This window comes from Camelus ferus, chromosome 21, assembly GCF_009834535.1.
Source record: "Camelus ferus isolate YT-003-E chromosome 21, BCGSAC_Cfer_1.0, whole genome shotgun sequence".
NCBI lineage: Eukaryota > Metazoa > Chordata > Mammalia > Artiodactyla > Camelidae > Camelus > Camelus ferus.
In genome coordinates this window covers 10355048-10367508 of record NC_045716.1, presented here as the reverse complement: position 1 = coordinate 10367508, position 12461 = coordinate 10355048, and the positions used below count along the sequence as shown (strand labels likewise).

The window sequence follows — 12461 nt, the reverse complement described above, 5'->3', positions numbered from 1 at the left end:
TACCTCGGTCTGTGTTATGTTCCCAGACCCCTTCCCTAGATATGGCCACAGACTACAGCAGACATTCAGAGGTAACTGAATGTGAGAGTGTAGACAGAGAAAATCTTCCTGATTTTAGTCCCACCAGACTGTCGATCAGTTTTTTTCTAGTTGTTAGTGAACTTCTACATTTACTGGGGGAGACCTCTCCCTAGGAGGTTAATTTTGCCTCTGTGCACGTGCCATGAAGAGGGAAAGCAGTCTGTTATGTATAGTCTAGGAGAATGCTTGAAACACTGCTGTTTCAGAGTTAAGGGCTTTGCATCTGACAGCCCCAGGCGCCAGGTCTTACTTGAGTTGCCTTCCTCTCCTGTGCAGCATATTCAAAGCCTTGTAATTTTTTCTTTCCTTTTGCTTTTGTGTTTCCCTTTCTGCCTCTTGTTACATAATTTATTGATCTAGAAGCCTGGGCCTCCTGGGGAGACTTTTCTCCTGCTTACATAATTAATCCAGAGACAGTTTGAGAACATGTGCTGGGGTGGGAGCCGGGTTTGACCCTTGAGTCTGTATATAAGCAACATGAGTTAAGATCAGCTCTCCACCGTCCCCTCCTTGTCCTGGCCTGGGGTAAAGGATGGCATTGAGGGCAGCCAATCTAACCCTTCCTTCTTCCCATCTAATAAACTAAAGCTAGAACCTAGGAGGGCTCTGTGATACATATGGACCTCAGCTGCCTTCCAGTTTAAAAGTAGTAAATCTAATTCTCCCTCTTGAGGCCCATGAGGTCTGTAAGTAGAAAGACCTTTCTCCCTATAGTTTGGGTTCTTGCCTCAGGCATACCTGCTTAGGAAAATCTGTGCCGACCAGATTCGAGGATAAGCAGCCTATCACCTGAGGATGCCCGTGCCCACAAAGGTGGGTCCCTCCCAGCCAGCTGAGTGACGGCCCGGCCTGGGCCTTTGCTGGGCCTGGCCTGTGCAGCCCCGCAGCCCTGTGGTGTGTGAACTACCTTTACAGAGGCCGCCTCTCACCTGTGGGTAAGCCTTTTTTAATCCACCAAGATCAAGATATCAAACAGTCTGTGGTTACAGCCTCCACACGGGCTACAGCAGTTAAAAGCCAGCTGCACAGCTGAGAAAAACTCGTATGGTCCACCGTAAGTAGGGCCAAGGTCAAAACGCCCTGCTCACAAATGAAGTTCAAGGCCCAAAGCTTTGGCCACTTAAAACTTTTCCACATGCATTGTTTTCTTCCCAAAATTTTATTCCTTGTCTGTGTTTTAATTTTATGATCCAATGTGCCAGCCAGATGTTAACGTTCAAACTTGTTCCTAACATACAGGTTTTGCCAACCCTGGCTGACAAGGCCTGACTTTTCATGACAGGGAGGAACTCACCAGAACACACGCTCTCAAGAGTAGGCTCGCCACTAAGAGAAGGGGCTAGGCTGGTCCACTCTCCATATTCTGCTTTCAAAGTTTCTGTATTTGACAGAAGAAGCTTGGGTGATATTTATAGCAATAAATATTAAAAAATGGTTTGCCGTAAGCCTTAAGAATAAGACATGCCCTTTCAGCTCTCAGGGTCCCTTCTAGGCATATAATTAGGTTCTTGTTTACTTGGACATTCAAGATGGAATTTGATATTCAAACACTAAGAGGCTATAAATGGTTATTGTGCTAAATGTTGGTGGATTTATTGGTACTTTTAAATTTGAATACAAAATTAACACAGCTCTTTCAATGAAGAGATTACAATCGTTCTTGTTTGTCTTAACATTCTTTTCAAATTTTATTATTTTATTTAGTCTTTGCTTTCTCTTTCTCTTATTTTCCTTTGCTTCGTTTTATTAATTTCCTCTTAGTGCTCTGATCTCTTGTGTTCTGTTTTTTCTTATTGTTTGGTGTTTTTTCTTTTTTGTTGTTTTGGGGGTTATTAGGTTTATTTATGTACTTTAATGGAGGTACTGGGGATTGAACCCAGGACCTTGTGCATGCTAAGCACTGAGCTCTACCCACCTTCTCTGACCATTTTTTTCCTTAATGTTTGCCTTTTTTTTTTTAATCTCATTCTGCTGTTTTACCTTGATTTTGTGATTTCTCTCTCCCTCAATTCTTTTGTAAAAAATTACATTAGGAATTGCTTTTTCTCAATTCTTAGTTTGAACTGCCTGTCATTGGGGGAAAAGGTCTGTTTGTGGCAAATACGCTCCCCTCCACTGCAGGAAGGGTTGGGATTGGGCCAGAGTTTCTTCAACTTTTTATGGCAGCTACCTGCTGACAGTGTTCAGTGCTGGAAGCACTCCCATGGGTGCCGGTGAAGGGATGTGCACTCTGCGCACTCACAACATGACAGTTGTAATCCTCATTTTCTCTCCAAGTGAGAAAGTCTGTTGTAATGAAAATGACTGTAATGTCATAGAATGTAGTAATGTATTCTAATTATTTTTGTTGATTTTTCTTTGCAAATTTTAACTGTTATTAGTTATTTATAATTTCCATATAGCTTGATTTAATATATCCACTGACTAAATGATATTTAATAAATATCCTTTTTGGCTATAACATTCCATACTTCTGGAAATTGTGGTAATCTCTGAAAGATGAATCCAGTGGTACCAATGAGATCAGGTAATTTATTGCTTCACATCATTTTAAATCCCCAAACTCTATTCTTGACTTGACTTACATAGTATCTGTTTTTTTTTTTTTCCTGCCTCTCTATGAGCCCCTCCTTGGCTTCATTTCTCTGGCCTAGATTAAGTAGATGATCACCTAAATTACTCTCTTGCCCCAAACCTTCAACATCTTTACACCAATGTACTTGGGTCTCTTGGGTCCAAAAATTCGGAACCCTGGATTCGCTCGCGTTTACCTTCTGTTTCTACATCAAGTGTGCAGAGCACTGCCAGAGGTGGTAGTGCAGCCATTGCAGTTGTGTCCCTGCAAGTTATGGTCTTCATTCTCAACCTTTGTTCGTTATTTTTACGACCTTACATTTTTAGAGCAGTTTTAGGTTTACGACAAAATTGAGAAGCAGTTACAGAGATTTTTTTTTTCATCTCCCCCTGCCCCTACACATGCGCAACCTCCCCCTTTATCAACATCACTCACCAGCGTGATACTTTTTTTTTTTTTTTAACCAAAGGTGAACCTGCATTGACACATCATAATCACCCAAAATTTATAGTTTACCTCGGTTCACTCTTGGTGATGTACATTCTATATGTTTGGGGAAAAAAAAGTATAATGACATATATCCACCATTATATCAGGGTATTTTTCAGTGCCCTAAGAGCCATACATGCTCTGTTTATTTGTCTCCCTTCCCCCACCCCATCCTTGACAACTATTGATCTCTTTATTGTTTCCATAATTTTGCCTTTTCCAGAATGTCATATAATTAGAATCATACAGAATGTAGACTTTTCAGATTGGCTTCTTTCACTTAGTAATACGCATTTAAGGTTCCTCTATGTCTTTTCATGGCTTGATAGCTCATTTCTTTTTAGTGCTGAATAATATTCCATTACCCATGTGCCATGATTTATTTATTCATTCCTCTACTAAAGGACATCTCAGTTGCTTCAAGCTTTGGCAGTTATGAATAAAGCTGCCATATACATGAATGTGTGTACATAAGTTTTCAGCTCCTTTGGGTGAATACCAAGGATCGTGATTGTTGGATCAAATGGGCAGAGTATGTTTATTTTTGTAAGAAAGCAACAAACTGTCTTCCAAAATGTTTTGTGCCATTTTGCGTTCTCACCAGCAGTGTATGAAAGGTCCTATTGGTCCACATCCTCACCAGCATTTTGTGTTGTCTGTGTTCTGGATTTTGGCCATTCTAATAGGTATATAACAGTATCTCATTGTTACAGTTTGCATTTCCCTGATGACATACGATGATGAGCATCTTATCATGTGCTTATGTGCCATCTGTATGTGTTTGATGAGGTGTCTGTTTAAAGTCTTTGACCCATTTTTTTAATTGGGTTATTTGTTTTCTTATTTTAAGAGTTCTTTGTATATTTTAGGTATTAGCCCTTTATCAGATTTGTCTTTTGCAAAAATTTTCCCCTGTTCTGCGGCTTGTCTTCTGATTTTTTTGATACTGTCTTTTGCAGAGGAGAAGTTTTTAATTTTAATGAAGTCCAAGTTACTAACTATTTCTTTCATGGACTGTGTGTTTGGTGTTGTATCTAAAGAGGCATCACCATACCCAAGGTCATCTAGATCTTCTCCTATGTTATCTTCTGGGAGTTTGATAATGTTGTGTTTTGTCAACCATTTTTTAAAAACTAATTCTAGTTATGTTGTCTCTCTCATTCAATTACCGCGAACCTTCTTTCTGCTTCACACCCTCATTTTCCCACAGGTATTTCAGCCTATTCTCTTATCAAGAGAAATGGAAAAATCAAGTATAACCCTCCTACGCTTTCTACCCTGTCCTCTCATTGGACCTGCATCTGCCCTCACTCTCCCAGCCTCCCAGGCTCCCAGGATGAGGCAGCCCTGTTCCTGTTCAGGGAGTCTTTTTCCCACACTCGTCATCTCACCCACTCTGGTCTTCTATGTCCTTGTATCATTCTTCATATATCACCAAACTATTACTCTGGACTATTATTTCTCCTCAAGCAATAAATATGCTCAATTCTTTCCCATACCCCCTCCCCATCAATCTCCAAACCAAAGAAACAGCAGCAGCAACAGAAACAACACTACAAAACACCTCCTTTGACCCTGGGTCTATTCTGGTTTTAACTGGCTTTCATCCTCCTCTGCAAAGAGCTCTCTTTAGTCATTGTCTGCATTTTTTCACTTCCCATTGACTTTTCAACCCAACGGACTCTGACTTATCCCGCCACCTCACTGCAGCTGGCATAGCTGAAGACACTGTGGCGTCTGCATTACACTTTTCATGTCTCTTTCTGTGCTGAATCTGACACTCCCAGCCACACACTCCTTGAAGTTCATCTTGCCTTTGGCTTCCGTAATCTTGCTCTTATTTCTCTGACATTCCTTTTCAGGCTCTTTTCTGACCACCTCTTAAATGTTGGTATTTCCCCAGAATTCCACTGTGAGCCACTGCTATTTCACTGAAGTTTTAACTGTCGCCGCTGTCTGTATGCTGATGACTTGTGAGTCTACGTCTCCACACCTAACATCCCCATTTTTCTTCAGAGGTCAGGTCACGACCACCTGTGTTTCCCCGCAGGGACCTCAGGTTCAACATGGCCTTGGCTGAATTCATCATGAACTTCCCCGCTTTCCAAAACTCAGTTCTCTTCCTCTGTTCCTTCTGATTTGGTAGGCCCATGACTTTCAGAATCATTCTAGAACAGCACGGTGTCCAATAAAAATATAATGCAAGCTACATATATAATACAAAAATTTTCTGGTAACCACATTAAAAAATACAGTGAAGCAGGTGAAATGACTATTAAGAATAGATTTTATTTATCCTGATAGGTCTTAAAATATCAGCATTTCAACATGTGGTACATTTTAAAACATTTAATGGGATATTTTACATTTCTTTTGTGCTAGGTTTTCAAAATTCAGCGTCCTTTTGGCATTTATCACACATCTGAATTACAAGTAGTCACTAGGGCTCGATAACTATGTGTGGCTGGAGGCCTCTGTGCAGTGTAGTTCTGGAGTCCTTGCCTTCACTAGTCCCCCTCTCATCCAGGCATAAGTCCTATGGATTTTATCTCCTAGGTGTTTCTCCAGTTAAGTTTATTTGTTTTCATGTTTTCTACATCATGGCTTTACTTCACACCTCAGTCATTTCTCACTCAGATTATTGCAGTAGCTTGCATAATCTAGTTTGTCCCAGGGAGCAGGTAAAATTCACTGGGATTCCGGATGCTATAGTAGCACATATACATATGTATTTTTATTTAGAGAATAAGAAAACAGTTAAAATTTATTTTATATATATATATATAGAGAGAGAGAAAGATGACAGCACACTCACTCTGTATCACAGAGAAGTCAGTAATAAGGTTATAAATGTAACAAATAAAATACATTTCACCCAGAGAATAAAAAACTTAAAATATTACTTATTTCACCTAAAATATTATTTATTTATGTCATACTTTGAATTTTTTCTGTGTATTCCTAGATGTACACAGCCTACTAAGACGGTCATATAAGCTTAAAAATAGATTTATATGTGTACTTGAAATTTAGTTTGGTACTGCCAAACGTTACCATTAACATTTGGGGTTTTACTGAACTGGATCCCCTCTGACTTTACTCCACTTGCCTCTCCAGCCTCAGCTTCTTCATCCCACGTCACATTTTCTGTATGAAGTGGCTCTTTCCTATTGTGTTCTCGTTTGTCCTTCTTTATGGAAAACAAACAGACTACTTCCTGATGCGACTCTCATTCTCTTCCAGGCTCTTCTGAGCTACCGTCTCTTCCAGGACAGCCCATCAGCTTCTCCTCCGCTGTGTCAAGTGCTCCCTCCCTTGCTGACCTACATCTCTTACTACACTATTATGTGGAAATTACCTCTTTATGGATCTTCATTCCCTGGAAAACCATAAAATTCTTGAGGGCAGGGATGTGGCATTATCATGCTTTTTCATCATGACATATGATAAATTCTTAAGAAATGCTTGTTGAACTAAATTCATGGCTCTCCTTAATGAAGCCAGCCTGTTGTATCGTTCTGTGAAAGAGTGATTTTTTCTTGTTGCAATTTGCGGAGTATCTGGATAAGTATTTCCTCTTATTCAGAGATACCTGATAAAATGAAATAGTAAATATGCGTTCATTGAGTACTGTGATTAGTATGCTATTGGTAAGCCCTGGTAGGGCAGGTGACAATCTTACTGGGAAATAACCAGTTTCTTCTTATTAAAAATTAGATGCCATCATTTGCTCTAAGGTGAATGAAGTTTTGATTGTATGTATGTGTATATGTATATGTATGCATGTAGCTGGTCTTCAAACTTCAGTATGAGTTAAGAGTTACGTTGAGACATGTTAAAATGTGAATTCCTGGGTTCCATATATACATATTCTGATTCATTTGGACTTGAAGGTAGCCCAAGAACTTGTGTTTTTAGAAAGCATCTCAATGATTATAGTAAAAGTGGTAGAAACCATACTTTGAGAAGTATTGTGTCCTTCTTTCTGAAGTAGAGTATAAGAAGGAGAAATTTTGAAAAATGGAGAGAACTGCTTTAGTTTGGACCTGAATGAGGTTCTGTAATGGGAGGGGAGGAGTCTCTAAAAGTTGTAGAGTTAAAAAAGGAGAATGGGCACTTGGGAGATGCTGAAACAGGCAATCAAAGGTGGCCGGGACTGGGAGTGTGGGAAGAGGCTTGGAAGATCACAATGACCTTGGCTTATTTCACACTTTTCTATAGAATTGACTTTCTTTCTTCAACTAGAGGACTTAAGAAATAAAATATAAATATGAAAAGATTATAAATATAAAATTCTAATTATTAGGATATTTTCATTTCCCTTAGGAACTGACACTCAATAAGTAGCCATTCAATAAGTAATTTTAAAAAATATTTCAGTATCTCTAGGATAATGAACGATTTAGATGTAAGATAGTTTTTGACATTTAGAAGAATATCATACAATTCCATATAGTATTTCATTTCTATGACAACTTATCTAGCATAGAGGAGATGGTGAATTATGCCGTATGGAAAACAGCATTTAACATTACAACAACTGTGAGAAAAAAACAGATTTTCACGTAAATTCCATTTATAAATAACTTCTGTCAAGTCTGTAGTCCACGTTGTTAATGTTTTAAAATGTAAAGGCTATTTAAAGATTTTTATGAAAATTCTACATATTTTGAAGCTTGGCAAATAACAACCAGAAGTAGATGGAAAGAGCTAGACTATTCAAAAGCCCCAAAGTTTTAATTTTAGCTTATTGTTTCAGCTTTCTCCCGTATTCAGCCTTATTTGAGTTGTTAACAGGAATTAACTGGTTGGCTTGAGTTTTTTCTTTTCACCATTTGGTGGCCAGTCTCTTGTGGAAATCCTAATGAGTTGCAAACCAGGCAAACAAATGAGCCAGTGGGCTGGAAGGGGATAAGAGACAGTGGGCATGGAGAGTCTATTGTTGTTCATCCAATCAACTAAATATATTTTAATTGTAGCAGCAGTGCCATAAATAGGCCTGGCACAAGCCTATTTGTCTGCCTTAGTTTATTTGTCTGTTTCAGTTGCTCTATTTCCACCATCCATGCAAGTTCGCGGTTATGATTTTGTTCATTTGACGGGAGAGACTTCCCGCTGGTTATCTGTGCTCTTGCAAGATACATTATTTTGAGTAGTTTAATAGCGGTTGTGCTTCGAGGGAACAATTCTGTTCTTATTGTAACTTGTATCTTGTTTTTAACTTCACTTAGCATGAGACCTGTGTTCCCAAATTGGCGCATGTTAAACTGAACGTCTCTACTTGTCTGTGCTCTCTTGAAGGTGATTCGAAAAGGGTGGCTCACCATCAGCAACATCGGCATCATGAAAGGAGGCTCGAAGGGGTACTGGTTCGTCCTGACCGCTGAAAGCTTGTCCTGGTACAAGGATGATGAGGTAAGCCGCAGAGGGTGACAGAGTTGTTTTTAATTAAAGTGCTTCTATTTCAAATTAACTAATATTGTGATATACAATTTTGAGACATTAGTGGTCCTCTTTCAGTAAAGACAGCTTTGGTGATGTTTGTTCCAAGAACAACATCCTCATAGATCTAAAAATTTTATAATATTCCCCTCAAGTTTCTTTTATTTCTTTGATATAGCCACATATTTGTTTACCTGAAGAAATGGAGTCAGGGATCCCTTCCTTCGTTGTAATAATGGCAAGCTACTGGTCTAGTTAAAGCGATTTTCATTAAATAATATGTTGAAAATACTCAAAGTAATAGAGCAAAATTAATAGCAGTGATACAGAGTTATTAAAGCTTTTGGGGATTGCTGCTGTGACTTCAGTCTCAAATGACAGGCTTTTGAAAATGTCCAAATCACTGGTCTTCAAGTGAGTCCCAGAAAATTGTTTATATGAATTTTTTTCTTTGAGAATTTGATAGCTATGTAAAAGCATGAATTATGATAATTATGGTGTTCTGGTTCATGTTAGATGTTAATAATTTTAGTCCTGTGACTTATTACTTATTTAAACTTGATACTTAGAAAAGCATAAAAAAAATCATACTAGTCTTACAGAGCTATTGAAGTGCTATAAAGTGTTACTGGTAAATTTGAGAGGGCCTCGATGGAAATTAAGCAGTGTTTTGGAAATTTTAATAGCTCTGGTCTGACCTGAGAAGTTTTTGGTGCTTATAATGCAGCGTACAAACATTGACTAAGAGTACTCTGTGATAGCAAAACTATTTACAGGTGAGATTGTTTCAGTTTTATTTGACTATACAGGGCATGCATTTCAGGGTTAAAAGTCCTTCCAATCTTGGCTTGGTGTCTTTTGGAAGCACTGCAAGGTGCCTTTGTCAATTGTTGGAGGAAAAGCTTCACGTCCTGCATAGTTCTGTTTGCTAAGTGCTTTGTGCACAATGGTGTGTTGAATAAATACCAGTTGATCCGTTGATGGTCACTAAGATTTCTGCAGTAAAGGAAACCAAGTCTTATAGAAATGCCCAAAGAAAATTTCTACTCAAATGCTTTATTTCAAATTTTTATGTCTCATATTTTACTGACTTCCGTCAAAGGTGGAATTGGTCATTGTGAGAATCCGAGGATTAGCAGTAGTTTCTTTCCTGTGCTGGCTGCGTAGACACCCTGTCATTCTCTGGAAGCTCCTGTGTTTAAAGCCCATGGCTTCAGGAGCTCTGAGATGCCTTCCAAAATATAAAAATCAGTAAATTATCTTCTTTTGTGTTCAATTGCCCTACTAGATCTTCTGTTAGATGTATTTTGTTTTCAAGGATTTAAATGGTCATTTATGTACTGGTCTTGGGGCCTTTCTCAGTTATTCTAGGGAAAGCAAGGTTTTTGCTGAGGAATCATATTAATAAAACTAGTGTTTTATATTTATTACTTAACTCATTTAATCCACATTACAACCCTAAGGATAGGTACTATTATTATTGCATTTTTCAGAAGAGTAAATGAAGAGAAAAAAACACACAACCTTTTGAAAAGCCTTTTCTGTAGGACTCCGTGTCCTAGATGGCAGAACACTTGGCGCTGGTGAGGATAACTAACTTGCCACGGTCACACAGCTGGTTGGTGGCAAAGCAGACACTTGAAGCCAAGCTGTCTGACTCCAGAGCTTATGCCTTCAACCACACATGGAGGCAAGAATCTCTGAGATGCTGGGGTTTTCCAGGTCACCTTCATTCCACAGAGGATATATTAAGATGAGTTCCAGGCATCACAGCATTGGCTTTTCTCTAGGTGTCAGTACCAGGGCTCTGACGAGTCTGGGGTTAGCTACTGCTGTTGGAATACATCTGTAGGATTTTTTTTGTTTGGCTGCATGGGTACTGAAACAAGCCCACTGGAAGACACCTGATGCTCCTGGTAGGGAAGGAAGAGGCTTTGAGAGCTTGGTGAGGTCATGGTCCCTGGCCATCCGCTCCCCACTATAAACTGAGAATACCTTTTTACAAATTCTCTGCTCTGAAGCTCCCTCATGAGCACTTGATGACAACAAATAGAAAATACATGTGTGCAGTTGAAATATTAACTGAGTGCCAGAGAACATTTTATGAAATGTATGTGTGTGGACGGTGGTTGGATGTGTGTGTGTGGTGGGTGGGGAAGGATAAGAATGACCCTTGAAATAAACTGGAGTGATTTAGATGAAGAAAGTTGAGAAAAGGGTGGTTTTCTTAGTTTAGGTCATTTTAAGAAAGAGTAAATGACAGACAAATTGGCTGCTCCATGGAGAGAAAAAGCAGACTGACACAATGTCAGGTATTAAGTGCTCTGAACAAAATAGGTCAATGAGCTAGAAATTGTTGGGGGAGGCACCTTTGGATTGGGTGTTTGGGAGGAAGTGACATTGCAGCAGAGCCTGGAATGATGAATTGTGTGGAAGATTTAGTTGAAGAACATTCCAGAGTGAGCATATTAAACCCGCCAGGGTGGGAGTGGGCAGGAAGCCTGTGGCTGAGAAGTAGGATCCCTGGGAGAGGGAAGTAGGAAATAAAATCAGAGGTATCGGTGGGTGGGGCTTGACAAGGCCCCACCCAGTGATTTGGATTTTACTCCAGGGGTAGTGGAAAACCATTGACCTATTTCAGCAGGATGTGACATGATTAGATTTGTGTTTTAGGTAGATCCCTCTGGCTGCTCGGTTGGGCATGCTGGGTGGGCTAGAATGTGTGTGGATGGAGTGAGGGTGGCAAGAACAGAAGCAGGGAGACCAGCTGTATCAGCAGTCTGGGCAAGAGAAGATGGTGGCCAAAGAGGAGCACTCCAGTTCAGGGTAGCAAGTTGATGTATCACATACAGCTACACTGTAGACATTCACTACTGTTACTTATGAAAAACTCTGCTCAAGAAACCAGAAAGGAAATTTTCCAAATATTAATGCCTAACTCGTGACCCCTGTCTTCAAAGTATTTGTGTCAGTGGGGCAGAACCTTTTTCTCCTGGAACCATCCTCATTCATTCCCACCTTACCACCCCTTGGCCACCACCACTGTGGTTCTCCACCCTGCTCTGTTTCTCTCGCCAGGACTTCCTACCACCACAGACCACCTCTGAGCCTGCTGGCTGGGCAAAAGGGAAGGGTCAGCACTGTTTCTTGCTCTTTACCAGTATTCAGCAAATAATTATCTGCATCTCCAGGGGGCTGAGGCTGGAAGGGAGGGTATGGGGAAAGGAGGTCAGGGGAAATGTCAGGGGGGTGGGGCTCTGAGGTAGTGAGCAGTCTCTGGCCTCTTGACTTTGTACCCTGAACACCCATCCTTTAGCAGCAATGTTTTAAATGATGCTTAGATTTCACAGAGGTCTTGCTGCCATAGTTTAACTACCTATGGATTGAAATGCTTCTGTGGGCAGTGTCGAAAACCCCAACTTTCCAATTTTCCTTTGGGAAGATTAGCCTGAGTTCTTACTCAACTTTTGGAGTTAGTTTGTTGGTAAGTTGAGTGCTTGTACTTTGTCCCCAAGGTATCTTGTCACATCAGCACCTACATACTTGGGAAATCCTGTTACCTGGCAGTGTATCTCCTTTTAGCCGAGGAAATGTGACACAGCAAATATTATTGTTAGTTATAGATTTATCCATTTAACTAATAATAAATTTATATTTGAATTTTCATAGAGGATTATCATTTGTTTCCGTGTTCCCTCATCTCCCTACTTTGTTGTGTAATTAGACTGGTATGCTTCCATTACAGTCGATTTGGCTGTTGAATAAAGAGCATGTTATGTCATATGAATAGGTATGATTTTATTTAACTTATGATAGGTTTGTAATAAATAGAAATGATTTATGAAATATATCTTTGGTTAAAGAACAATGCTTT

At 39.7% G+C, this 12461-nt stretch overlaps 1 protein-coding gene across 9 annotated transcripts in view; it reads left to right on the top strand.

The window, feature by feature from the left end:
- The window catches only part of DNM3 (dynamin 3), a 475573-nt gene that overhangs the window by 200048 nt on the left and 263064 nt on the right, over positions 1 to 12461 (top strand). For all 9 annotated transcript variants that reach the window (XM_032463725.1, XM_032463729.1, XM_032463731.1 and 6 more), the window contains one exon: positions 8447 to 8560. In XM_032463725.1, coding sequence (XP_032319616.1) covers positions 8447 to 8560 — 114 coding nt within the window. The remainder of the gene's footprint in view (positions 1 to 8446; positions 8561 to 12461) is intronic.